Raw genomic sequence first — 27,217 nt, 5'->3', positions numbered from 1 at the left:
AAAATAAATGGTGTTTTTATAAGGAGACCGATATCCTGGAGGGAGATTCTGAGTGTTCAATTGCCCATGATTTTCAACTAGGTCTAAGAAATTGGACTTAGATTTATCATTATTGTATTATAAGTTTCTGGGGAGAAGAGAACACAGTTTGCCTTTGGCTTCTGACAGTGCAGGAACAAATTTAGGCTCATTAAAAAATAAGAACAAATGTTAAAAAAGAAAAACAATCATTACTTTATCTGGAATGTTTCATTTCTACACACTGTGTAAGATCGTAAAATATTTATTTTACGTGAGAATGGTCACGGCAACACCTGTTAAATGACTGTCTTCTGCAAGCAGCTGATTGCATTGTTCTTATCTTTGGCCTCTTTTGCCTTCTTTTTCCATAATGTATTGGTATAACCTTTGAAATATGAAGGACTAAAGGAGTTTTAAGACAGCCAGTTCAGAAGTCACTGCTTTCTTTAGGTTTTCTGGTTTTCTAAGGCAAGATGACAGAATGCTTTCAGATATGTCTGTGACTTTATAGAACACCATATTTTTTTATATTCTCCTTAATGAAATCCTCTGTATTTATAAGAAATATCTCTATGCTTAGGATCATGAGTTTACTGTTTTTGGTGTTAGTTTTCCCTATAACTGTAAGAAGTATGGGGGAGTGCATAAATCACGGAGTACTAAATAAGTGTCGAATCAAGCAAGCCAGTCTTTTTTTTCTCTTTTCACAACTGTATTTCACTCGAATTGTTCCTACTTTTCAAGGGGCCTGGAGAGCTATTTATTTTGTGGTTAGCAGAGAAAAAAGGGCCTTGTATGTAGTTTTAGCTCAGTACAGAATAAACATAGTTGAAATTATATGCAAAACACTTCCATATTTTTTTTAAAAATTCATGTGTAATTCCATTTTTACTCAGAAATTATGAAAATGCTTAAAAAATTATGTCTGTGTTTGGGTTATAGTACATCTTTGGATCTGTAGCTTGAAGACATTAAGTTTAAATTCATGTATTCTAAGCCAAAAATTCAAAGAAAGGCTCTATTACCCTCCACTGGTTTTTTATTTTTTTAATTTTTTTATTGTGTTACGTTAGTCACCATACAGTACATTATTAGTTTTTGATGTTACCCTCCACTGTTATAAAGAGATCTCTAATAGAGAAGGCTCATGAAAAAGAAGATCCCCTCTTAGGGGTGACATTTATACCTATAATGTTAAGGCTAATCTAAAAGAACAAAGTGATGTGGTTTTTTTTGTTTTGTTTTGCCAGCCTAATTTTGCTGTTCCCATAATATTTTTGAGCTTTGAAATATGGGATTTTTAAGGACTGCAATGGATCCATTGTATGGCTAGACCACAATTTATATAGTTCTTCCCCAGTTTTGATTATTTCTGTTGCTTACATTTTCATGTTCCTAATAGTGTGATGAATGTGTTTATATACAAATATTTGTCAGTACTTCTGATTATCTCCAAGAATTATTGGGCTAAAGGTTATGAACATCTTTAAGGCTCTATGTATATTTTGCCAAATTGCTTTCTGGAAATTCATACTAGTTTATGTTTTCATAATCAGTGTTTCTATTAGAACAAATACCACATTCTCACCAATATTGAGCATAATTAAAAAATCTATAAGACTATCCATAGATTCTCAAAATTATAGAAGGGAAAATCTTAAGAATTTGGTCCCACATTTTGCAGAGGAGGACAGTGAAGCCCAGGTAATTAAAATAGGGGTGCCTGGCTGGCACAGTTGGTGGTGCATGCGACTCTTGATCTTGGGGTTGTGAGTTTGAGCCCTGCGTTAGGTGTAGAGATTACTTAAAAATAAAAAAATCTTTAAAAAATAAAAACAGTAAGTTGAAGTCAGGTTAGAATTTTAGTTTTCTGGAATTCTGGGTCACTGTTATTTTCATTAGAGATTACTTCTTTATTATTTATTGAATGTCTATTAAAACGGGTAAGTGCTATACTGGGCACTTTGCTTTTAAAAAATCTAATCTTCCCAATAACCCAAATTGTGAATGGCTTGAAACTGTTTTGAGCATTTATACAGACGAGGACCAAAGGAAGAAATGAGGTCACCCTTGGTGATGGATTAAGGAAAATAGGTAGAATTCACAGGGGAGTATTTTGGCTTAACACAAGGAAGAACTTTTACTAAAGAGTACAGTAGTGCTAATCATTAAGAAAAGGGAGATCACATTGAATGACATTGCTGTGTGTTTGTCAGGAATGTGGAAAATGGAGTCCATGCATTGGATAAGACAGAGAACTAGTTGACTAAATGCATTATAAAGAATATGGTAGAGTACTGGGCAGGTAGTTTATTATTTATTTATTTGTTTATTTTTAAGATTTTATTTATTTGAGAGAGAGAGAATGAGAGACAGAGAGCATGAGAGGGGAGGAGGCTCAGAGGGAGAAGCAGACTCCCTGCTGAGCAGGGAGCCCGATGCGGGACTTGATCCCAGGACTCCAGGATCATGACCTGAGCCGAAGGCAGTCGCTTAACCAACTGAACCACCCAGGCGCCCTGGCAGGTAGTTTAATGTTCGATAATAATAGCTATTATTAATAGCAATTAGATAAAAAGATACCATGAACTCTCTGAAGCTAGTGAAAGAATAAGCAGAGATGCTGATAAATAATGAAAGAAGTAAACAAAGGAAGGTGGAAAGGAATGAGAAAACTAAAGCCAAGCCTTTTCTGTCTCACAAAGTCAAGGGGTCAGAAAGTTTCTAGGAGATAGTCAATTTGTTGTAAAATATTAGATCGAGGTTAAAAAGAAAGAGAAGTGTAATATACAGATGAAAAAATGAAAAATCACCCAAATCTATCCAGAGATACAAAAATTGTTAACATTTTATTGATTCTTTTCAGGTCTTTGAATGTGAATTTAAAAGTATATCTATAAATATATATGGGTAGATATAAATGTGTCATTAACATCCTGTTAAGTCACCTGCTTTTATCACATAATAAATATATGAAGATGTCAGTAAATATGGATATACATTAACATTTTCTATTTCATAGAATTCCGTTATGTGGTTGAACATACAATAGATATTTTGGTTACTTGTTTTCCTGTTGTATAAACACTATTCACTTGCCTCTGTGTTTGGTGCCACTGTCATAGTTGAGGCTTTCTTTTTTTGCCTAAACTGTATTAGTCACGTAATTGTCCCTTCATCTTTTCTTGTCCTCCTGTAGGCTGTTCTCTATACTTTTGAGTGAACAAATGCTGTGATAAGCATTTTGGTACATATATCTTTGTGTGCTTGGTCCTTTGTTTTGTTTAAATTCTTAGAAGTGGAATTGCTGGGTACAATTAAAAGGTATGCATATGGAAGGTTTCAATACATATTGCAAGATCTTCCCCCATAAAGATATTAAAAAGTTTACTATCATTACCTGTTATGTATGTGAAGGTCCCATTTCCCTACACCCTTGCCAACAGTCTTTTATATGTAACAATCTTAGAAATTTTTGATCTCACTAAATTTCATGTTAGCCTGTTACCTGTAAATATTTCCGAGATTGCTGGAGAAAGGGTTAAACTAGGGATTACAAGTATCTTCAGTACCATTGTTCCCCTTTCTGAGCCTATACCAAATAGCAGTGATTGATCTTGTCTGAAGTTCTGAAGACTGGTAAAATATTTTAGATAATGAGGACGTTCTTGAGTAATTAGAGAGGAACTGTAACAGAAGAACAGTGATTGACTTGGTCCATTTAATTCTGGGGTTTTCTGTCATACTGCTCATAGGCATGGCTGGCTGTAGGGGGAAATGGAACGTTACTGCTTTTGGCATTTTAAAGTGGGGGGACAAACTAGTAGAGAACTATCATTTTGCAGAGACAATGTAATTTTGTTCTTTTATCATTAAGGTAATCCCTCCTGCCCAGAAGTACAGTTGTTGAACTTAAACCACGTGAAAATTTTAAAATTTAATAAGCTCTCAGATAAGATTAGAAGCCTTATCTTATATACACTGAGATGTGTTTTTAATTTTGCACTTACTGCCTAAGTGGAAGTATTGATTGTCTATACTTAGCAGGTTCCGGTTTTGTGTTTGTTTTGTTTTATTTTTAATTAAAGCCAGGATATCAGCAGTGTTGGTCTTGTTTTGAATCTTCTTTTAAGGGTACTTTGCATAATTTTTTTTGACTGCTAAGTAGAATAGTTTGTTGGTGAATGCTAACTGGTTTGGTTATGCTATAGCTTAACTGAGTCTAGGGGTTTAAAATAAACCAGCCATAAATTAAAAATATTATTTGGGTTTCTATAATACAACAATTCATTATTTTGTTATCTTACAGAAAAGGAAAAGAGTTTCAGATTATATTCTTAATGGTTATTAGGATTATTAAGGGTGATTTTCCTGGCTGTTGTACTTAGGTGGGATGGTGATCATGTCACTTCTCCTTTGCAAAAACCATCTGAATCAGACACTTTTCCCCACATCTGGCAGAGACAGGGAAGGACTGATTGTCAGGTAGGGAGAACAGATATATGAGTGACTGAACCTAGTCTGCTGGCTGACTCTTGTTAACAGTGGTTAAACTGAAATCTGGTAAGTATATCAAGCCATGGATGTGCTTATTAGGAAGATCTATGAATGAATTTTTATTTTAAGCTTGAAGGTAGATTGACTCTAGTTGAAGATAAATAAGACAAGTATGCTTTAATTAAAATCTTTTGGTTGCAGGTTAAAACCTGCTTACTGTAAAAAACCTAGCTTAATATAAGCAAAATGGAATTTGTTAGGCCACCATCATATCTCACTATCATATCTCACAGAATGCAGGAATGAATCTTTAGTACCTTAGTTTAAACATGTTAGTTCAGCATACTGATCAAGGGTAAGATTGGCCCCCATCTTGATCAAGTGCCCACTCCTGGTTCAGTTGTTGGTGGCAAGGAGTATGGAGCCATCTTCTAAATTTATCCATGATTATTGCAGGCCCTTGGAGGGTAGTGTCAGGTGTAAATTCTTTGGGAATTTGTAGTGAATTTGTTGTAAGTGATGGATTATGTTTTGTGTTTAGTAATCGGAAGCCTGTAAGGGTTATGCTTTGTAAAGTTTATAGTTTCATTTTAACATAATAATTAGAAAGTAAGACTAAATCCTTTTTGATTTTTACATATCTTAGGTACTTTCCTCTTTGAGATGACAACCACATAGGAATAGCACAGTGCCTGGCAAATGCTTTTGGCTGAATGAGGGAGTACTTGAGAGGAAGTGACAACCAGATTTATGAAGCGCCCCTCTCTATCCCCAGTGACCTAGTCTTCACAATTGCCTTTTAGATTTTTCCTTTTATTGGATTTCTTTTGTTACTAGGCCAACACAGAGAGCTTTTTATCTTGTGAATCACTGAACCAAACAAAAACAAAGTATAGTTAGGCCCTTTTGAGGTACATTGTTGTATCTAAGCATTAGAAAGACTAGAAAGCTTCGAAAAACTTTTTTAAAACCAGATGTTTAATGGGAACTTTTTAGAAAGCGAAAATGTAACCAAACAAATGCTTAAAGTCTTAAACAAAGGGTAGATATTGCTAGACAGTCCACCTTCATATATAGCTAGAGTCTGACAACTTCTTGCCGCCTCTGCAAATACCACCTAGTCCAAGGCGTCAGCATTTCTTCTAGAACAGCAGTTTTCAACATGGTCTTCCTGCATTTGCTTTTACCCCTTGACAGTGTGTTCGCCGAAGGACAGGACCTAAGTTGGATCACTTCCTACTCCGCTAAAAATTTTTCAGTGATTCCCATTCTAAAATAGAACCTTACATTCTTTCCATGACCTAGAAAGTTCCCCATGATTTGGCCCCTTCCTCTGTCACCTTAACTCTAGTGCTGTAGCCCCTTCCTTGTGCTGCAGTCACAGTGACCTCCAAGCGCACTCACATGAAGGCTTCTGCACTTGTAGTTTTCATTGCCTGAGGTATCCTTATTGCTTATCAAAGAGACTTTCCCTGATGACCGGAACTGAAAGAGCAGTTGCTCTTTACTTTGTTCTTCCTGTTTTACTTTTTCTTTATAGCAGTTACAACTTGACAGCATATATTTGTTTACTTCTGTATCTGTTTCCTCTTCTGGACTCCAAGTTTCACGAGGTCAGGGATTTTGTTTTTTTTATTCACTGCTATGTCCTCAGTGTCGGTAAATATTTGTCAAATACATGAGTAAATAAATAGATTTGTGTACTCTGGGTGCTAATTGGCAGAAATTGTTTATTACATCTGTGGTATTGGTAAATGTGAGGATGAGTTGAATTCAGGAGATAGGAAGAAAAATCATTCTATAGCTCTGGTATGCCTTTTATAAAGCTGGTGGAAGTGGTTGCTTTATATAATTAGAATCGATGTTTTATCATAGTATTTGCTTATATTCCATTTAAGATGAAGAAGATGACTTCATGTGTAAGAAGGCAGCCTCTAAATCAAAAGAGAATGGAGGATCTACAAATAGTTATCTTGGAGCATCAAACATGAAAAAGAATGAAGAAAACACTAAGACCAAGAATAAACCTTTATCACCAATAAAACTTACCCCCACGTCAGTGCTTGATTATTTTGGAACCGGAAGTGTCCAAAGATCAGATAAGAAGATGGTAGCAAGCAAAAGAAAAGAGGTGAGTGTTCTGCATGCAAGCAGGAATGTTCACGGTTTGTACCCATTCACTGTTACATTGGTAAGAGAAATTTGGATATTAAAAATAGGTCAACATATTTTATTAACGAAAATAATTTTCCTATGATTATGGATAAAACATATTGCCATCATTTTAGAGGATGAGGAAGTTAAAATATTGCACATGTAATATTCTTTTTAAGATTTTATTTATTTATTTGACAGCACAATCAGGGGGAGCAGCAAGCAGAGGGAGAGGGAGAAGCAGACTCCCCACTGAGCAGGGAGCCTGATATGGGGCTAGATCCTAGGACCCTAAGATCATGACCTGAGCCAAAGGCAGACGCTTAACCGACTGAGCTGCCAGGAGCCCCTGCACATTTAATTTTTTTTTGTATTTGGAAGTGGGGAAAGATAATTTAAATCGTAAGGATAAATTGTAATTCTTAGAATTTACTCAGAATGCAAACTCACTTTACCATTGACCTCAGCCAGACTGAATTGAACAATACGCTTGTTCCCAAATGAGGTTATAAGTATATAACTTATAAGTCGGGCTTGCCTGTTATACTTTTGACCCTTTTACTTTGGCTGATGTTGGACTTACTGTTTTCTGGACATTTAGGAAACAAAGACAGAGAAATTATAGTGAAAGTATAAGAGACTGAGATTTCTTTTCTGTTTACCTACTCTCCCCGTGGTCTCATCCAGTTAGTAATCGGAAACCTGCCCAATGGTGTGTATTTGTTGATTTCATTAGTGCCTTCATACGACAAATGTAACCATTCACACATACTGGTTTGCCAATGTTCTGGACTATTTCTGAAGCCAAGATGTTGGTCTACAGGTCTTTTTGGGTGTACTTCTTTTGAACATTTCAGTAGACTCAAGTGAGAACCATCTGTTTGTAGGTTATTTGTTCATTAGGAAATTGGATATGGGCAGGGAGTAGCTGTGAACATAACTTCTGGCTGGTGTGCGCTGAGACTATTTTATAGCATAAACTTCTCTCTCACTGGTGTATTTAGTTAGCTGCAGTCAAGAAAAAGCACCTGATTTTTAACTTAAGGTTTAATGCTGATCTTGCTTGATTTTCTTTGAAATACAGCCTTCACAAAATGCAGATGATTCCACATTAAATGATGAAGTCATCGCCAAGCAATTGCAACTTAATGAGGATGCAGAGGTACTGGCATTTTGTTTAAGTATCATTAACAACTTGATGTTGTGCCTTGCTATTTAGTCTACTCAGGCAGGGGTACCTGGGTGGCTCAGTCATTAAGCGTCTGCCTTTGGCTCAGGTCATGATCCCAGGCTCCTGGGATCGAGCCCCACATCAGGCTCCCTGCTCAGTGGGAAGCCTGCTTCTCCCTCTCCCACTCCTCCCCTGTTTGTGTTCCCTGTCTCGCTGTTTCTCTCTATGTCAAATAAATAAAAATCTTAAAAAAAAAAAAGTCTACTCAGGCAAACAATCAGGATGTTCTAGTTTAATTTTGGATTGACTGTCATAATAAGAGTTGTATGGGAACACTACATCAAAAACTAATGTATGGTGACTAACATACCATAATAAAATAAAAATTTAAAAAAAGTGTGTAAAATAAGTTAAAATCTAAATTTATGTAAAAGCTAAGTGATCAGAGCAGGGGATAATTATTTAAAGATTTATTATTAGATTTCTTTGAATGGAAGCCTTCTTTAGTATAGTTAAAATAATTTAATTTGGTCATATCCATTTCTTTTCACTGTGGGCAATTTCAGTCCACTCCTGTGGCTGTAAGTTCTGGGTATATGCTGATGATCCCTAAATCTGTTCCAATTCAGAGTGCTCTCTTGAGAGGTAAACTTGTTATATTCATTCAACAAATACTGAGCCCTGAGTGCGTGGCACAGTTCTACCTAGGTGTTAAGGACACTGCAGTTAAAAAATAGGTCAGTATAACTGCTGTGAAGACAAGTAAAGGGATAGATAGTTTTGGGGGTGGTTAGTGGGGTTATGAGTGTTCTATTTTAAATAGAGGGGTTAGGAAGGCCCCACTGATGAAGTGACACTGGGGAACAAAAATGAAATGATAATGGTGAGCCATGGGGCTGACTACCTGGAGGAAGATTTCCTCTAAACCAAAAAGCAAGTGAATTTGGAAATCCTGTAAGTCATGTCAAGTCTCTGGAACCTACCAAAAGTACTTGGAATGGTAAGGATTTTGGATTTTAGTCTCTGTGAGATGAGCAGCCATCGGAATGGTTGACTACAGAAGTGACATGATTTGATGGATCTTAAAATTATTCTGGTTGCTGGGAGGCTAATAAACCATGGGTGGGCAAGATCAAAAGCAGATTAGTTTGGAGACTGTTATGATTGGGTAAGTGAGAGAAGATGTTGGCTTGTACCTGGGTGATAATGGAAGGGATAGTGAGAAGCAGTCATAATCTGTATGTGCTTTGAAGGTGCAGCCTTCCAGTTGCTGCTGACAGATAGCATGTAAGGTGGGAGGGAACGAGAAGATGCAAAGATGACTCCATGTTTTTTGGCTTGAGCAACTGGATGAATGGTGATATCATTTATTAAAATGAACACTGGTACAAAGAAGAGAATTCTGTTTTGGACATGTTAAGTTTGAGATGTCTAATAGGTTTCTAAATGGAGATGCAGAGTAGGTGTTTGGATAGAGGAATCGAGCTGGATGCAAGGGGGAGGGTGCAGAGCGGGGGGAGGTCTAAACTGAAGATGTATATTTGGGGATCATTAGCATTTGAATGGTATTTGAAACCAGTGTAACTGGATGAGATCACGGGGAGAGTATGTAAACAGAAAAGAAGTCTCAGAATTGAACTGTAGGGTACTATTTACATGTAGAGGTCAGGAAGAAGAATATGGTCCAACGAAGGAGATTTAAGAAAGTGACTAGTGAAGTAGGAAAATGAGGAAAGCTTGGTATTTTCTGGAAGCCAAATGAAAAATGTTTTAAGGAGGAGTGTTCATCTCTGTCAGAGGCTCCAGACCTTGATACTTGATGCCTGAACCCCCTTCCTGTTTATTAGCTTCAGTGTCACTTTCTCATACTTTATAAACTATATTAGAAACCCCTCCTACATACTGTGTCGTACCCCGTTTTTTAAACATTTATTGTAATTGCTATTTATGTGTCTCCCTATATGTAGGCTCTAAGCTCCACCCACCCAGGCTGTTTGTTTCACTCAACCTTTGTGACATCAGTGCTTATTTTTGTCCTTTGCATAGAAAAGGCTCTTACTAAATATTGTGAGAGAACAGTATTCCAGTTTTCTGAAATATATCTGATCACATTTTATTACTTTAGCAGTTTGTAGTTTGTGTTTTCAAAATCTTTTCCATCTTATTTGATTACACTGAATTACATAAAGTATAATGTCATAATTATCAATAATGAATTTCTGATGGGAGTATTTACAATTCTTCTGTTCTGGCTTCTCAGATCCTTTTTTACTAGAAGTATACTACGTAGTGTGAAATTTGGTGAAAATGGTGTAGAGTTCAACCAGAAATCCTTGTAGGGCAATTGGAGGTTTAGAGTTTGAAGGACCTTTCGATGATGAAGATCTTTCATATTGTTTTTAGCATTAGATGTGTAGTTCAGTTACGGTAAGTATAAGGCAACAGAGAATGTATTGATGTGCCATCTGTCTAGCTTGCTTATGGTTCTGTGTAGCTCGAGTTCATTTTAGAAAAAACAAGAAAAGGCTTGCTTACTGTGTTCTCATCAGGTATATGCCAATTTCCAAGCCTTTTCTTTTGGATTGGATGGATATGGAGGTTCTTTCCTTTGTTTGAATAATATAAGGAGGCTTTTGTTTGATGTTACTTTAAGCCATTTTATCAGGGGGCATAACACCAGTTAGTTTGTAAATGAGAAATATATTCCACTGCTACACATTCTTTCCTGGAAAAGCTCCCATTTTGCTGCAAATGAAAACACTAGAAATAACAAAGTAACTAGAATATCTGTGTGTTATATTAGCATGTTAGGAAAACTTCTGATATGATGACTTAAGTTTTCAGAACAGAACAGATACTTTTGAATTAGTAATTGAAAATTAGAATTTGATGATGGTGATATTTACATTTGTATATATATTGTGTGCAAAGAAAATATATAATTTTCTTGATTTCTTAGATTTACTTTTTTTGTGCCCTTCAGACTGTTTTTCTGTTAGGGTGAGATTCTTTTCAGAGCTCTTTGTAGAGTTCAAATTAAATAGATATAAGAGATCTATAAATGTTGTGTTGGAACCGTTAAGAATTTGAACTTTATAAGTGAGAAATGTGACTTTAAAATACGCTCAATTTGTCTATTGCACCGGTAAAACTAGAAATAAATGTTCTGAAATCTAATTTGGCTTAATTAAACAAACCTGTGATACTGAACTATTAATATTAAGTAGAAGAATGTCATACTTACTTTCTGGAAAATGTTTTTTCCAGTTTCTTCCAAGTATCATGACTCAAACATTTAAAAACTTTCATTTACAGAAAGAAAGAAAGCAACTTATTCTGTTGGTACTTTTTACAGCTGGAGAGACAACTACATGAAGATGAAGAGTTTGCCAGAACGTTAGCCATGTTGGATGAAGAACCCAAGACCAAAAAGGTGGCGTTTCACCAGGCTGTTTGTTTGCAGTCTGAATATACACTACAGATCAGCGTTCCCTTTCATACCTGTGTATTTGAGGCTCTGGAGATACAACCATGAGTCACTCTTCTAGAAAGAAGCTAAATTATTTTAATTTATACAAATTTTTTTGGAGAAGCTCATTGAGAAACTTCTTCTTGCTAAAGGAAGGCTGATCGGGCCAAAGCCAACCAGAACCCTTCTTCACAAAACAATGAATTATAACTTTTACTTATTCTCTGTCACAAATGGGTTCGTATGTACTTGATCTCCAAAAAATTAACCTTGTTTCCATTGAATCATATTCTATTAATATTGTCAGTATCAATATCTATTTTAAAAGATTTTACTGAAGGTGGGTATAAGACAATAAGGAGTTGGGGAGACTTTGTCATTTGAAAAGCCTTACTCCCCCGAAAGGCATTCAGATTATAATCATTAAAAAAAAAAATACTGTGTTATGTATCCCTATTTATGACCTCTTTGTAAAATGAAGATTTGAGGGAGCAGTGGAGAGAGTGGATTTTTTTTTTCCTCTTGAGAAAGGTGCTCTATTAAGCTTTAGATTTTTTTTTTTTTTTAATTTAGTCTTTTGGGTTTAGATTTTAGGTTTCAACTGCATAATATAATTTGAGAATTGAGATGAAAGAAACAGAAGCAAGTCTTCCATTCTAAGTTGGGTACAACTGTGGTAATTTTTTATAGATATATTTTTTATAACTTTTCAACAGTTTCCTCATCTGTAAAGTTAAATGTAAGAAAAAAATGCTTCGTTTTGCCCAGAAATTGTATGGATGAATGAATGAAAATTTATTGTATTGTCTTCTTGCTTTGGAAGGTGACCCTTAATCTTAGAATTAAAACTTAAATTAATTAAATTAAAACTTTGGTCAATTTTAACAGTATATTTTGTGGTAGTAGTTTTCCTATTATTTGTCACATTTGACACTTTAAATTTTCTTAGGCTCGGAAGGACCCAGGAGAGAGAGAAGCGTTTTCATCTGTCCAAGCCATTTTAAGTAAAGCAGAAAAACATAAATCTCCTCATAAAGGTAATACTAACAGAGAAAAGTAAGCTGGAACATTTACAGAAGAAAATTTGTGATAACCTGTTTAAACATTCTATTCAAAAATTGCCTTGTATTGTTAGGTAGACATTATTCATTTCAATAGGGATATTGAAGCATGTTCTTTTTAGATACTTTGAAAGCTATATTTGGATATTAGCTGGTGTTGAATGTCTGTCTACTCTATGATTGTTGTAAAAAATGTATTTAAGTTCTTGGTTTCATGTTAATGTTAGTTTCCAAGCGTAGTGCAACACGTGGGCTTCAGTATATGATGGCAAAGGACTAGATGTTTCGTGCTCATAGAATTGACTTGTACTTGTCCAGGTCGTCTGAATCTCTCCTGCTGATTGTAGGTTTTATTTTTTACTGGTCCTGATAATCTAAACATCTGCTAATATAGATGGTCTTAATCCTATAAGTAAATTCATTCATATAGTCTTGAAATTGCAGGATTTTGGGCTTTCAGACTATATTATAAACACAGAAATAAAAAAAAAATTTATTTGAGTGAGAGAGAGTGTGTGTGCTCAGGTGAGCAGGTGAAGTGAGAGAGTGGAAGGGAGAGGGAGAAAGTCTCAAGCAGACTCTATGCTGAGCAGGGAGTCTGATGCAGGCCTCGATCTCACGACCCTGAGATCATGACCTGAGCTGAAACCAAGAGTTGGATGCTTAACTGACTGAGCTACCCAGGTGCCCCTACAAACAGAATTTTTATGTTGACATTCTACTCAGTAAGTTTTCTCTGTTAAGTTTCTGATCATTGAAGTTTATCTGTGGAATAAAGGCCATGTCCTTAGATGTGGTTTACTATATCATTTGAAGTGATGAGTCATTTATATTTATTTATTTATTTTGGTGGCGGGGGGGGGGCAGAAGGAGAGAGAGAATCGTAAGCAGGCCCCATGGCCCAGTGTGGAGCTTGATACGGGGCTTGATCTTACAACCCTGAGATCCTGACCTGAGCTGAAATCAAGAAGTGGATGCTTAACTGATGCCCATAAGTCATTCATAGGTGCCCCATAAGTCATTTATATTTAAAAAGACAGATCCTTTAATTTGAACTGGTTATACAAAAATGTACAAATGGTTAGTTTTTTAAAATAATGTTCTGTGTAAAGAACTAAAATCTTAATGTGAATGTTAAGAAATCACGATAAGACATTGTGTGCTACTAAGATTACTCAGTTGAAAATGAAAAGAAATCTTGATTTGGGGATATCATTTTTTCCCAAAACAACAGTCATAATCTTTTCTTTCTTCCTAGTAAAAACAGAACAATTTTCAGATGACAGAAAGAACTGCAGTCCCAAGAAGCAAACTAAATGTGAAAGTTTGATAGGATCTCAGCAACATTTGAAGTCATTCCCTCACAAAATAGGAGAAACTTCTCCAAAAGCCAGTTCCAAGGTGGCCCTTTTGAAAAAAAAGGGAGAGAGTTCTTATAAAGAAACAGAGCCTATGGCTTCAAAAAGAAAAGGAAATGCTGTTGAATTAAAAGGACAGACAAAAACTCCTAAGAAACCCAAAAGTTCTCCAGCTAAAAAAGAGGTAGAAATTTTCTAAAAGTATATCATCTGGGGGCTATGTGTTGGTTTGGGTTTGACTGTTCTCAAGTTTTATTTTTGGCTTTATAAATCATTACAGTACTTTTAAGCTATCTGACTTAGATGCTTGTTGCGGAATATAGCTTATTAATACAGTTAAATTAGCCAATATTTATTATTGCGTGTATTGGATATTGCACTAATACATATGGTATCTCATGTAATCTTCACAACAACCCTGTAAGATGACTTACTTTTATTATTCAGTTTTTAATGATGAGGAACCAGGCTGATGAAAGAGTTAAGTAACTTTTCCAAGACCATGCAGCTAGTAAGTAGCAGAGCCAACTTTAAACTCAGGTCCTCTGAGGCCCAAGAACCAGCAGTATAATAACACGGTGGCTCTGCGCATGGACCCTGGAGCCATTTTCAGATCACATAGCCCTGCCATTGAGCAGATATGTTACTTCCTCTCTCTCTGCTTTGGTTTCCTCGTTTGTAAAAATAGGGATAATAGTGGTATCTGAGTTAGTATTCTGGAATATTGGAATAGTGCCTGGTACATAGTAAGTGCTCTAATAATTTGGATTTGTCCTGAGTGTACCCCTTTTTGCTCTTGTATAACAGTGTTGAGATAATGAAATCATTTGCAAAGGCAAAAAAAACAATGAAATAATGCAGAAAGGTTTTCCGAATCTTTGTTTTCATATATATTTGAGAATTGAGGGATTTCTTAAAATCTCTAATTTGGAACCACCTTAGTTAGATGCATAATGGCAAACCACTATTCCCTTCAAGCCTCTTAGGCACTTAGAATTAAAAGTAGAATATTGTCTATTTTAACTGCTTATCACCATTATTTTTTAGTGCAGAGCAGTGAAATAGTGATTTCTAGATACTTTTGTTTGTGGTCAGTGCTCATAAATATGCTTAAGGGAACAATTAACTTTTTGGTCTCCAGTTTTTCTTCACTAAATACTTATCTGGTGGATGAATGTTTTTCTTCAGGCACACTAAGCATGTTCATTTTATAGAGGCTGGTCTAATTTTATTAAAGGAGAAGAAATCTTTAAATGTTACTTTACTCTTCACCTTATTTTTCAAAGCTGGAATAGAAATGACTTAGAACTTTTACTTTTAGCAGTTTTGGGAATATCAGAGTGTTTAATAAATTCAGTCTACCTTGGTTAAGTAATTTTGACTTCATAAATGGGTGTGCTTCAAAGTTACTTTATAAGTTGTTTATAATTCAGAATTCTGTTTTTTATAGACTTACTATTCCAAATGAATAATTTTCCCATTTTGGTATGCATTGGACTTTCCTATGAAGCTTGTTAAATATATGGTTTTGTAGTCTGGACAGGTGTATTTCAATAAGCTCAGATGGATACGAGAACCACTGTTAAAAAGTAGGATTAGAGTCTAGGAGCAGCCTCTAATGGCTTAGTTACAACCAGAGCAGCTTACTTTATTGATTAAAATAATTTATTTGTATAAAAGTAATATTTTGTCTCTTCCCAAAGGGTTTGAGCTGGCTTATAAGTTAAAAAAACATGAAATAGGAAGTAGAAAAAAACAAGAGACCATTCTTGTACTGGTTCTCAAATCAGAATTATCTAGGATGTTTCCCCCAAATACACATGCCCTAGACATACCACATATATCTGAATCAGAAAATTAGAGTGAGTCCAGGGATATATATAGTTTAAAAAGTTTCCCCAGGATTTTCTGAGATAGACCCATAGTAAGGTCCCCTGAGAGAAACAGAATAGGAGAGATTAAACCTGGAAGGGAGGGGTGGCATATAGAATGTGTCTACTTTTGGGAATAAAGCTTGCCTGTTGTTTGAACCTGTGTATATGTGTATATGAAGCCATCAATTCTCAGCCTGTTGTGCTCATATACTCAGAGGTATAGGGCCATTTACTTTGTTTTAGGGGTGTGCAAGGGTATAGGATAACATGAGATATCTTCTTGTGTGATCGGGTATACTTGGGGGAAAATTAATTTTTTCATTAAAATATGCATGGATATATTATGGAAAAAAACTTGAAATTCACATGAATTTTTGAAATAAAATACACTTTTTTTGTGTCTTTGGGGCTAGCAATTTGGCTTTTGTACCTAATCTGCCCTTGCAGTAGTATGTGCCTTTAGAGGTTCAAAAGGCTTGAGAAGAGCTGATGCAGGGAGGTTTATAAGCCAGGCATGTCTAAACTGGGGAGTCACTGTGTAGCTAAAAATGTTAATTTCTAAACACAGAAGTGGCTTAATGTTTATTTACTGACCTGCATTTTTAATTTTACATGAATTTCGCTTTTTTTTCTCCCCTTTCCCCAAAGTCTATAAGTCCTGAGGATTCTGAGAAGAGGCGCACTAATTATCAAGCTTATCGAAGCTACTTAAATAGAGAAGGCCCCAAAGCTCTGGGCTCCAAAGAAATACCAAAGGTATGAATGCTGAGAGGGCAGGCTGTTCTGTCAGGGCCTCTGGCCCCTGGGTCCATGCATGTATTCACTATGTTTCACAGCAGTGGAGCATTGATAATTAAGAATTAACAGGGGTGCCTGGCTGGTTCAGTCTGCGGAGTCTGTGACTCTTGGTCTCAGGGTTGTGGGGTTGATCCCCACGCTGGGTACAGAGATTACTTAAAAAAATAAAATCTTAAAAAAAAAATTAACAGAAAAGCCTTAGTCACCATCTTTGTGAATTAGGGATATTTATTCATGTTATGAATTACTGCTTGATACTATAAAGAAAAATTTTCCTTTAAGTAACTCATAACCCTAGAGGGGCTTAGTTTTGAGGAATATGGTAATCATGGACTAGTACTTTTTGCTGGTAGTGTGGATCCACCAGAAAGGGAGATTGAAGGCATACCAGGAAGAGAAGGATAATCAAATGTAGTATGAGATTTCTGAGAAGGTAGAAGGGGAGGGATTCAGGTCACAAATGGAGATTAGTAGTTTCCCTAATAAAGAAGGGATGAGTGGTGAACCTTAAGGGACTAGTGGGTTGTGTAGGAGGCTAGAGGAAGATGTCAGCCTTGCCTCTCGCATGTGGTGTAAGACAGACTCTAAGAAAGACTCAACAAGCTCCTCTGCTTGAGAGGCCTTTTTTTTTTTTTTTTTAAGATTTTATTTATTTGAGAGAGAGCACACAAGTGGGGTGGAGGGGTTGGGGCAGAGGGAGAGGGAGAAGCAGACTTCTAACTGAGCAGGGAGCCTGATTCAGGGCTCGATGCAGGACCTTGAGATCATGACCTGAGCCAAAGGCAGAAACTTAACTGACTGAGCCACCCAGGCGCCCCTGCTTGAGAGGATTTAGGCATAGTGGAGTCCTGAGGGGACTTAGTGAAGGCAAGGTGGGGGAGGAAATACTGAGCAGAGGTTGAGGGTATTAGGTAGCTTGCTGGTCCCTCAGTAAGTGTTCTAGAGTGGAAGAGTTTGGTTGAGAGGCTAAAAATGCTGAGATTGGTTGTAAAATATATATTCAGAGCCAGAATGGGTAATAATTCAGGATAGGTGATTAGGGTGTGGGATAGAGGCTTGCATGTGGACTTTTCCAGGGTCATTTTGAATTTGTTGAGAAGAATTTAAATACTTTAGTGTTCACAAGAGCATTTCAGTCCTAGAATCATAGGGCTTGTAGGGACCTTGAGATGTTGTTAATCAAACCTTTTCTCTCCAAGCAGATTCATAGCCCCCCCCCGCCCCACTCTTTGAATTTCGTTTAGCTTCATCCTTGCAGGCCTGTTTTAAGTCTATGTTGATCTTAATTCTCTATTCAAAGGGTAATAAGTAACTTGGAATGGTTTATATAATTTTTGTTTTGCTTGGTTGTATCATTTTATTGAACCATTGCAAAAATTTAAAGAAGTCTATAACTGTACATAGTTCCAATTAAGATTAAATGTCTCCTCCACCCAGTTCTCTTTGGCCAGTGTCTTTTGTATATCGAGTTATCTTTCTAATCAGGAGATAATATGATCTTGCCTTTAAGTTACTCGCAGGTTGTTAGATTTTCTGTCATAGAGTAAGCAGAAAGAAGGGCCGAAGCTCAAACTTGTTTTTAGAATCAAATCTTTCCTTTTTTAACAATAACAAGAAATTCTGTAGGTGGATTGCATCTAGTTGTTTATTTAAAGTTTTGCAAGTTAACTAGTGGTTTAAATATTTAAAAAAACCATGATAATAGTATGAATAGATAATTTTAATAAGCTTTGTGAACTGTATTGGATGTATATTTTTCATTGCTGGTTTTGTAAGTTTATTAAATGCTAACCTACCTAAGAATTTCTCAGGATTTAATTTCAGGTTCTGCTTATTTGCTATGAATTTCCTGCAGATTTTTCATGCTGAGATTATTTATGATGTCAAATGAGAAAAATCAACTTCCTGCAGTTTTGATGCCAAATATTTCTTTGGAAGGCTACCATGTAATTTCCTCTCTGCTTGAACATTTTTGTTTTTAGGGAGCTGAAAATTGCTTGGAGGGCCTTACATTTGTAATCACGGGAGTGCTGGAGTCCATTGAACGAGATGAGGCCAAGTCTCTAATTGAGCGTTACGGGGGAAAAGTAACAGGAAATGTCAGCAAGAAAACAAACTACCTTGTCATGGGTCGTGATAGTGGACAGTCCAAGAGTGATAAGGTGGGTCCTGCTGTCTTCTCAACACAGTGAAATAGCCTGCTTGCCTTGGCAGGGTCTTACTGGGATGGGACCATTTGTAGCAATGCCCTCTACACAGAATTAAATGAAGAAAAAAGTTGGAAAAGTAATTTCATCCCTGTATTATTTCTTCCACAGAAGTGTTCTTGGCTTCAACGTCAAGATTTTGGTTTTCCAGTTGAAGGCACAGTTCCTGTGTAGTTGACTTTCTTAGTGTAGTATTCTAGTTTAGATTATTTTTCAAAGATAGAAGCAAATACCGTTTTCTTTTTCTTTTACTCCTAAATATTCCTATATATGCCACTGTATACTCCATCTTAAGTTTTGTTTATTGAAAGCTCTTTTTGTGTTGGGGAAAATTATATTTAGCTCCAAGTAACAGAATATCTGATAAGTGTGGTTTGGCAAATAGCTGCTTATGTTCTTACCCAACAAGAATCCCAGAGGTAGGCAGTTGCTGGGGATGGCCCAGCAGGTCAGTGATGTAGCTAGGCTACTTCCATCCTCCATCTCTGTCACCCTCACTGTGGTAGCTTTAGTCTCCGTGCACGTTGCCTTGTGTTGCCAGGTAACTGTAGCTGTAGGCCTTCAAGTCCACATTTAAGGCAGGAAAAAGGAACTAGTAGCAAGATGTCACAGTAGCTGTGAATGGCCTTAGAAGAGTTGTCCTGGAAATAGCTCTTACAGAATTCCCCTTAGGTCGTCTTGGCCGGAGCTGTCACGTGGCTATTCATAGCTTATAAGGGAGTTTGGGGGAGGGTGAGGACTTTTCTGATTCTTCAGTCATAGTTCATCACTTGGAGATGGACACATCGGAGTTATTGTAACAGGGAAGATGATGGGAGAAAACAAAAACTTCAGACAAGTCCATCTCAGAGGGCCCTAGTGGCTCTGCCCCTCCTAGAGTAGAAGAAAAGATAAAGCAGTCTGCAGAAGTGCTTATGTGACACGTCCATTGCCAACCCGTCACTCTTAGGAGATGTATTTGTTATTTTCTCTAGTTAATGGTACTTTTTCATGAATATGGTTTTTAAAAATATTGCAGTTATTCTAGTTTACAAATGTGGTTTTCACCTGTGAAGAGACCCTAGAATTATTATTTTTTTAACAGAAAGTAATGGTTAGGATATGGTTGTAATGATTTGTATTTTTAATCAATAGGCAGCAGCCTTGGGGACAAATATTATTGATGAAGATGGCCTATTGAATCTGATTCGAACTATGCCAGGCAAGAAGTCTAAGTATGAAATAGCAGTTGAAGCTGAGGTTTGTATAAAATGAACTTGATTTATTTAAGTTGGTGTATATAACAACTTTCCTATTTCATAGAGATGTTTCATGAGTGGCTGTAGACTTGTTGCCTAAAAGATTAACCTCCCCTTCTACCACAGATGCATTTAGTTGTGGTATCTTCTTTATGTCCTCCAATCTGTGACAGTTCCTCAGCCTTTCCTTGTCTTTTTGTGGCCTTGAGACTTTTTTTTTCTTCCAAGATTTATTTATATTAGAAAGGGAGCACGTGCACACGAGCAGGGGGAGTGGCAGCGGGAGAGCTCGGAGAGAAGCAGAAACCCTGCTGAGCAGAGAGCCTGACATAGGCTCGATCTCATGACCCTGAGATCATGACCTGAGCTGATATCAAGAGTCAGACACTTAGCTGACTAAGCCACACAGGCGCCCTGGCCTTGAGACTTTTTTTTTTTTTTTAAGATTTTCTTTCTTTATTTGACAGAGACACAGCGAGAGAGGGAACACAAGCAGGGGGAGTGGGAGAGGGAGAAGCAGGCTTCCCTCGGAGCAGGGAGCCTGATGCAGGGCTCGATCCCAGGACCCCGGGATCATGACCTGAGTCGAAGGCAGACGTTTAACAACTGAGCCATGCAGACGCCCCGGCTTTTTGATATCTTATCATTAGATTGAGGTTATGCATTTTTGGCAGGAATTCCACAAAGTAGTATTTTGTTCTTCTCAGTGCATTGTATTAGATGTGTATGTTAATACGTCTTTTTGATTTTGTTGTAGACAGGTAGGGTAGGGAGAGGCAGAGAGGGAGAGAGCAGCTTCAGCAGGCTCTGTGCCCAGCGGGGAGCCCGATGCGCAGCTCAGCCTCACCACCCTGAGTCGATATGTCTTCCTATTGGTGATGTTCATCTTGATTAAAGTGGTTTCTGACAGGTTTCTCCACTAGTAAAGTGACTCTTTTTCCCTTTGTAACTGATAAATATCTTGAAGGGAACTTAGATACTATGGTAATATCCTCCTTCTCAGACATTCACCCACTAATTTCAGCATCCACTCACTGGCAAAGAGGCACTGTTTTTTTCTTTTTTTGTGACATTCACTGTTTTTTTCTTTTTTGTGACATTCACCCTTTAAAAATGTATTTTAGAGATTTTTAGTGTATTCCCAAGATGGTTGTACACAACCATCACCAGTATCTTAATTTTATCACTCCCCTTAGCCAGTTAACCATCATTCCTCATACCCAGCCCCTGGCAACCACTATTCTGTTTTTTGTTTCTATGGATTTGCCTGTTCCGGATGTTTTATCTAAAGAGAAACATGTGATTTGTGACCCTTTGTGTCTGGCTTCTTTCATTTAATATATTTTCAAGGTTCATCTGCACTAAAGTACATGTGTCAGGACTTTACTCCCTTTTTTTTGGTGATTAATACTCCATTGTGTGTGCATACCACATTTTGTTTATTCATTCTTTAGTTGATGGCCATTTTGGGTTGTTCCTATTCTTTGGCTGTAATAATTATATAATTAATATATAATTATAATTACATATAATAATGCTGCTGTGACTATTTGTGTGTAAGTTTTTGTGGAGGTGTTAACTTTTAATGAGTCAGCTGGCACAGAAATTTCTTAGTCTTTTTTTTTTAGATTTCAGATTGATTACAGAATATTATTTGTAAACTTAGTATGGTCTCACTAAAAAAATTGCATTTGGGTGCTTTTTGGTGTGTTTGTTGTTAATTTTTATCAAGTTTGGAAGGTGGTGATTTCCACAATAGCTGCCAGGGTTCATTGTGAAAAACCAGACCCACGTTGGGTGGCTCACTTGGATATCCCTGATTGCCCTATAGAGTACTTTTAGCAGGATAGATATTCTGTATATCTTACCAAGTTTCTTTTTTCCCTTCACTTTTCCAATTTTTAAGATGAAAAAAGAAAAGTCCAAATTGGAAAGAACACCTCAAAGAAAAGACCAAGGAAAAAGAAAAATTAGCCCAACTAAGAAGGAGTCAGAATCTAAAAAAAGCAGACTGACTCCCAAAAAGGACAGCTTCATAATGTCAGTAAAAAAGGAAACCAGTGTGTTTTGGAGAAGCCTGGACTTTGAAGAGCAGGTGGCTGAGGAGACAAACGGTGACAGCCGGGCTAGGAATTTGGCTGATGACAGCAGTGAAAGCAAAGTGGAAAATTTGCTCTGGGTGGATAAATATAAGCCAACCTCGCTCAAGACCATAATTGGACAGCAGGGTGACCAGAGCTGTGCCAACAAACTCCTCCGCTGGCTCCAGAACTGGCACAAGAGTCCATCTGAAGATAAGAAACACGGTGATTTTGCAGCTTCCTTCGTTTTTGTGTGTGTCTGTCACCATGTAATTGCTCAGTTCCACATATGTGAGAAAGTAGAATAGTTGGTTCATTCATGTCTCAGCAGACATTGAAGGCCGCTCTGAGTCCAGGTGCTATACTAGACCCTAGAGGTGCTGTTGTGAACAAAACCGTCTTCCTCAGTTTGCTCACAGTCAGTCACAGACATAGATGAGCCAGCAATTAAGATATGTGGTGCTAAGTACTGTTGGAGGGGTAAGTGTAGGGCGCCAAGAGCAGGGAGGTGTGTGGTCAGGGATGTGGAGGTGTGCTCCCATCCCAGGAGGAAGGGATAGCTAAGTGAAGACTTGGAAACCAAGCAGGAGTTAGCTAGGTGCAGGGGAGGAGGAGTGTTGTGTGGGAGAGAATACAGGTACCAAGGTCTGAGGATGCGGGAGTGAGCCACTGAGAGTGCCGGGGAGACTCGGGGGAGAAGTGTGCAAATTAACAGCTGAGGCACACTCACAGACTAGGCAGCCTGAAAATTCCAGCGGTGCATTTGCTGTCAGTAGGGCCTGAGCTCTGGCTTCTTCACCATGTATTTGTCATGGAAAAGGAACGGTATAATCGGTGTTTAATGTCTAGGGTATTATTGGAACCAAGGTTTCAGATCATGGATGTTAGTATTGTTTTTGTGAGGTGCATCCGCACCCCTGGAGGATACTGTGTGAGAAATAAGAAGGCAAAATTCAGTGAGCATCACAGTGAATTCCCAGAGTGATGACTGGGTTATCAATGTCCATTTGGTCACTAGACATTGGCCAATGTTGCCAGCATATTTATGACAGAGGATGTAATTGTAATGATACAGGTTTAAATTTGACTCCTTTTCTCTTTCTAAAATCACATAAAATAAAAAAAAATAAAATCACATAAAATCTTAAAGGGGGATATAGTGCTTTGTACACCTGGAGAAGACTTTATAAGGCTTCAGGGGAACCAGAGCCCCTTTTCCCATTCCTGTAGCAGATTTAGCCATCTCTCTCTCAGGCATCGTGTCTGTATAGAGCACCCTTGATGTGTCAGGCACCCATGTGATAAGGGGAGAAGAATGCTTTAGAGTTGAGCTGGGCAGGGTGGTTGCAGGCACACCATCTTCAGTTCATTCTTTTTGTGATCAAGTAGCTGATTATGCTTGTTGACATTTATTGAGGCGTGCCTGGCTCTGTGATCAGCATGTTCATCCTTACACTATCCCTGCCAGTACAGGACTGTTGTTACCGTCGTTTTACAAAGGAGGAAATAGGCCCAGGAGGTTAAATCACTTCTCCCAGCTGGTGAGCGGTGGAATTAGGAGAGCTGGAGTTAGGATTGGAGCCCAGAAACCCTGCTCCCTGACCTGTGCTTTTGTAGGAAAGGAAACCCATAAAATTATGGTTCAAATCAGAATTGGAGAGTTAATTAGTTTTAGTGTTTTATTTTGGGTGTAAGTGAGGTAGGCAGTAGAGTTTCACTAAGTGCTCTGGAAACTTTATGGTTTGTAGGAAATATTCTGCAAATTTAGAGGTAAATTGGAGGACTGCTCTTGATTTTCAGTTTCTGCACAGTGATTCCTGCCATTCCTGAATTTCTCTTAGATAATATAGGTTAACACTCTGGAACTTCTTTTTTTTCCAGCAGCGAAGTTTGGTAAGTTTGCTGGCAAAGATGATGGCTCTAGTTTTAAAGCAGCACTGCTCTCAGGCCCTCCAGGTGTTGGCAAGACAACCACAGCCTCTCTGGTTTGTCAGGTGAGCGTTGGGTTGTAGTGCAGTTGGAAAGCTAAACCGAGGAATGGGCGTGTGTAGCAGATATATACCTGTGTGTGTGTGTGTGTGTGTGTGTGTGTGTTAGGTCTGTGGCATACATATTTTAACCTGCTCTGTATAGACTTTGTAAAGTCAAATTTTTAGAATTTACCTTGGTTCTGGGGATATTTGTCATTTTCATCCTTTTCTTAATATTGGTAATTAAAATAATAGGTAATATTTACCTGTGTGCCAGGCAATGAGCTAAGCCCTTGGGTGTATTATCTTTTAGGTAATACAAATATGTCTTATAGACTTTTTTTTTTAAAGATTTTATCTATTTATTTGACAGAGACACACAGCGAGAGAAGGAACACAAGCAGGGGGAGTGGGAGAGGGAGAAGCAGGCTTCCCGCAGAGCAGAGAGCCTGATGCGGGGCTCGATCCCAGGACCCTGGGATCATGACCTGAGTCGAAGGCAGACGCTTAACGACTGAACCACCCAGGCGCCCCCTGTCTTATAGACTCTTACGGATAGAAATATTACATCCTCATGTGACAAATGAAATGGGCTTACAGAGGAGGCTGGTGTCCCAGGTAGTCTGACTCTTCACCGCTCTGAGAGCCTGCCTTTGCTCTTGTCTGTACAGCTGCCGTGAGAGGGGAGACACTAGAGCAAACCAGAGTTCATGTATTCGAATATGAAGTGATACATGAAGTGGTAGCGGAATGATAAAAGGAGAAATTTTATTTATTTTTATATTTACTGATTTTTATTTTTTAAAAGATTTTAATTATTTGTCAGAGCGCACAAGCAGGGGAAGCGGCAGGCAGAGGGAGAATCAGGCTCCCCGCCGAGCAAGGAGCCCCATGCGGGACTCCATCCCAGGACCCTGAGATCATGACCTGGGCTGAAGGCAGACGCTTAACCGACTGAGCCCACCCAGGCGTCCCAAAATGAGGGATTTTAAACTTATTTTAAATATACTACTGGATTTCCCAACCCTTGTCCTATAAGCTGGTGGTTTTGTTTTATCCTTGTTTTATGGACCAGAGCATAATTTAGCTGGTAGAACAGCTATATATTTTCTGTTCTATTATAAACGTTAAAAAAAAAAAAAACAAAATTTATTCCTAGTCTCTACAATGTAAACATGACTTTTTTCTCCCTTTATTATCATTATTTTGGAGGGGAATTGCATTAAGGCTTTTTATAATGCTTATGATCAGTATAATCAGTTTTGGGAAATGAGTCAGAATAACTTGATTTTTCACAGCTTGGTAAGAAAATTATGTATTGGGATGGTTTAATAACGAATGATTTAACTTGATCTTGAAGAGTGAAGAATTATTTTTGGTATCTTAGATTAATTCTGTATGTGATATTGAAATCTTGGGATGGGTATATTTAATTCTTTATTGGATTTTAAGAAGTAAACTTAGTAAAATTGCTTGTTCAGGTATACTCTTCTAGATTAGTGATTTATTAGCTGTGGTTTTAAGATGGAACTTACGTGTGTGTGTGTGTGGTATATATGTATATATTTTTAAAAATCTCTTAATATTGTGAGGCATGTTATGTCATTGTCTTTGTCTTTTTTATCCATGGTTCCTTATGTCATTTTTATGCCCACTTTCTTCATTAATTGCCTTGTTTTTTGGGAGAGTTATTGTGACAGTAATGGTTTCCAATATTTTGATTAGGAATTGGGATATAGCTACGTGGAACTGAATGCAAGTGACACTCGGAGTAAGAACAGTTTGAAGGAGGTTGTTGCTGAATCACTGAATAATACCAGCATCACAGGCTTTTATTCAAGTATGTGGGTATTTGAACTGTTTTCTTTGTAAGGAAAACAAGTTCACTTCAACATTTAGGAACCAGTATGGACGATTACTATGTGCCAGGTACCCTGCTAAATCCTGGGGCTGCTGATGGAATTCTTATAGGACAATAGTTCCCCCCTCTTTTTTTTTCAGGTCTTAGTTTCTAAGAATGTGTTAAAATACATATATGGACATGTTTATACATGTTGCACATTTTTTAGAGGATTCACAGGTGAATCTTGTGAAGAGGGAGAGTAAATAAAGTATTGTAATTCAATGTGATGAGTGAGGTAATAGAGCCCTGTAGAGGAAGAAATGGTTTGATTTGGGGCACTGGGGAAAGCCAGGGTAAGGGTGATATTTGTTCAGCAGGCCTTGGAGGATGAAAGAGGATCATTTGTGGTGAAAGAAGTCATATAGGCAAAGATGGTAGCAGAGGAGAAGAAACTGTGAAGGTGGCACTGTTTGAGGCTGTAGCTGGTGGTGTGGTGTGGCCAGAGTCTATGGGAAAAATAAGATGCTCAAACTACAGACTCAATAGTGCAGATTTAGAACTTATGGTAGATACTGCACGGTCACCTGAATTCTTGGTACTTTCAATGGTAGCAAATCATTATTAAAAAGGATTTGCTCAGGTAATGTCACTCTGGCTGGTGGGAGTGTTAGTTAATTGATACTACTCTGGAGAGTAGTCTGGCAGTATTTTTCAAAAGTTACATTATATAGACCTTTTAGCCCAGAAATTCCAGCGCTTGTAATTTAGCAATTGATATATGCAAAGTGACATATATATATATATAAGGATATTCATTTAGTATGATTTGTAATAGCAGAAGGTTGGAAGCATCTTCATATTTTATCAGTACATAATGATTATGATACATGTGTAAAATGGGATATTATTAAATAGCCTTAAAAAATGAGGTGTTCTATAGCTACAGATAAGGAACGGATCACCAAAATATAGTGAATGAGAAAACCAAGATATATATTTTTATGCATGCATGTTTTTAATATGTATAGGGGTACCCGAGGAGGCAAAGGTCGGGGGGAGAATTTCTTTTCGTCTGCATATTCTTGTGCCTCTTGCATTTTGGTTTAAAATGTTTTACATGTTTTTTTAATAAAGCAGCAGCATTTGAACCGTTGCTCTTTTTTTGTCCCATCCCATAGCTTCTCAGCATGGGTCAGGCGGAGCAGCCCATTCAGTAAGCACGAAACATGCGCTCATCATGGATGAAGTAGATGGCATGGCAGGCAATGAGGACAGGGGAGGAATTCAGGTAAGTAGCACTGTAGTTTTGCAGTTTTACTGTTGATTTTTAGTTGTAGTTATAGTTTTTTTAATATTTAAAGAACTAATTGTGCTGTAATATTTACAGCAATTAAAGCATGTTGCTGAGGTTTTCAAAACCTAAAATACAAACATTGTGTAGTATTTTGTTGTTTTTTTTAAAATAATTATTTTTG

The 27,217-nt window shown here is 37.4% G+C and overlaps 1 protein-coding gene across 7 annotated transcripts in view; it reads left to right on the top strand.

Moving 5' to 3' along the window:
* RFC1 (replication factor C subunit 1) overlaps positions 1-27,217 on the top strand; it is a 101,224-nt gene that overhangs the window by 40,595 nt on the left and 33,412 nt on the right. For 5 of the 7 annotated variants that reach the window (XR_012377883.1, XR_012377882.1, XM_025887017.2 and 2 more), the window contains exons 5-16: positions 6,417-6,649; positions 7,757-7,834; positions 11,199-11,276; positions 12,262-12,349; positions 13,632-13,915; positions 16,254-16,361; positions 18,386-18,565; positions 19,745-19,849; positions 21,755-22,154; positions 23,811-23,923; positions 25,625-25,739; positions 26,921-27,030. Coding sequence is in view for 5 of the 7 variants with exons in the window: in XM_025887017.2 (XP_025742802.1) it covers positions 6,417-6,649; positions 7,757-7,834; positions 11,199-11,276; positions 12,262-12,349; positions 13,632-13,915; positions 16,254-16,361; positions 18,386-18,565; positions 19,745-19,849; positions 21,755-22,154; positions 23,811-23,923; positions 25,625-25,739; positions 26,921-27,030 (1,892 nt within the window). In the remaining 2 variants the exon portion in view is untranslated. The remainder of the gene's footprint in view (positions 1-6,416; positions 6,650-7,756; positions 7,835-11,198; positions 11,277-12,261; positions 12,350-13,631; positions 13,916-16,253; positions 16,362-18,385; positions 18,566-19,744; positions 19,850-21,754; positions 22,155-23,810; positions 23,924-25,624; positions 25,740-26,920; positions 27,031-27,217) is intronic. The other 2 variants (XM_025887016.2, XM_025887019.2) reach the window with 2 other exon arrangements.

The sequence above is a fragment of the Callorhinus ursinus genome, unplaced genomic scaffold (genome assembly GCF_003265705.2).
Source record: "Callorhinus ursinus isolate GAN/ISIS: 27379988/994484 unplaced genomic scaffold, GSC_fseal_2.0 scaffold4, whole genome shotgun sequence".
Classification (NCBI taxonomy): Eukaryota; Metazoa; Chordata; class Mammalia; order Carnivora; family Otariidae; genus Callorhinus; species Callorhinus ursinus.
This window is presented reverse-complemented; position numbering and strand designations above follow the sequence as displayed.